The 1,100-nt window shown below is 41.0% G+C and overlaps 1 protein-coding gene across 2 annotated transcripts in view; it reads right to left on the bottom strand.

Moving 5' to 3' along the window:
- LOC101855737 (ras-related and estrogen-regulated growth inhibitor) overlaps nucleotides 1-1,087 on the bottom strand; it is a 13,063-nt gene extending 11,976 nt beyond the window's left edge. The window contains exons 1-2 of one of the 2 annotated variants that reach the window (XM_013085211.2): nucleotides 822-1,087; nucleotides 172-450 (exon numbers count right to left, since the gene is read on the bottom strand). In XM_013085211.2, coding sequence (XP_012940665.1) covers nucleotides 172-286 — 115 coding nt within the window. In that variant the 5' untranslated portion in view covers nucleotides 287-450; nucleotides 822-1,087. The remainder of the gene's footprint in view (nucleotides 1-171; nucleotides 451-821) is intronic. The other variant, XM_005103039.3, reaches the window with a different exon arrangement.
- Nucleotides 1,088-1,100: the final 13 nt, after the last annotated feature.

Raw genomic sequence — 1,100 nt, 5'->3', positions numbered from 1 at the left:
GAGAGAGAGAGAAGGAAGAAGAAGGAGACATGTTAAAGGATCACTGCTGAAACTGTGTTCTTTTTACTCTGTAAAGCGCACTGAAGCCTTTCCTGTGGAAATATTCTATAAATAATATTATTTTGCTATCATTTTCCTCATTACGACCTCGTGAGTACGTGCCACACTGACCTGTCTTGCCAACTCCGTTCTGCCCGAGAACTGCTACCCTGAAAGGTCTGGGTCTGGAAGAGATGATGCTGATCCTCTTGAGCAGACGAGATGAGTTGCTGGATGGTGAAGCCATGGCAGAAAAGACCACAGTATTCTTTCCGCAGAAGAAACCCGAGTTTGTATTGTTTTTGTTTTTGCTTTCCTTTTGTTTTCTGTCCTCAGGCTAGTTCAGTTAAATCACGTCCGTTAAACCATGGTGGCCGTTTTGGCTGAGCGTGTTTTTTCCCCCCTCCTACCCTTGACAATGAGAGAGAGATGCAACAGCTCAACTATTGCACATTTTGATCCACAATAATATTATTGTCCGGAAAAAAGTAGAAAGTTATAAACACTGTTCTGACTTTAAAAAATTAAAGGAGTCCGCTTGAACCGAAAATGGTTAAACCGAAAGCAGAAACAAAGCAAAATAAAGTGTACAAAAATCCTATATTTATATTGTCTTTATTTGAACAATCTCTCTGAACAGAAAACACGGTTAAACCAAAGAAATAAGGCGGTCCTGCAGTTTTCGTTTTAAACGGATTCCATTATAATATTACATATTATTCATTTATAATTTGCCCGCTACGTGACGCTTGTGAGCGCGTTGCCAGAAGCAAATGAAATACCATATGGAGCAACAAGTTTAACGTTATTATTATATCCTCACGTCCCACTGTGCTCCAAAACAGATCACAATCGAATGCAGTGGCTGGCGAGAAATTATGCTGCACAGTTCCTGAACAGATTATGGCCCAATGCGCTGCATGGCATGGCGAGAAAGAATTCGTCTAATGTCATTCTTATGTTGTTCTCCAAGAAAAAGACGAAAGAAACTCTTTCGACATGCCACAACAGAGGCTGACGCAGTCATAATGGGCTGGCCTTGTTGTTGACACAGTTCTGAG

The sequence above is a fragment of the Aplysia californica genome, unplaced genomic scaffold (assembly GCF_000002075.1).
Source record: "Aplysia californica isolate F4 #8 unplaced genomic scaffold, AplCal3.0 scaffold00356, whole genome shotgun sequence".
Lineage (NCBI taxonomy): Eukaryota > Metazoa > Mollusca > Gastropoda > Aplysiida > Aplysiidae > Aplysia > Aplysia californica.
This window is presented reverse-complemented; position numbering and strand designations above follow the sequence as displayed.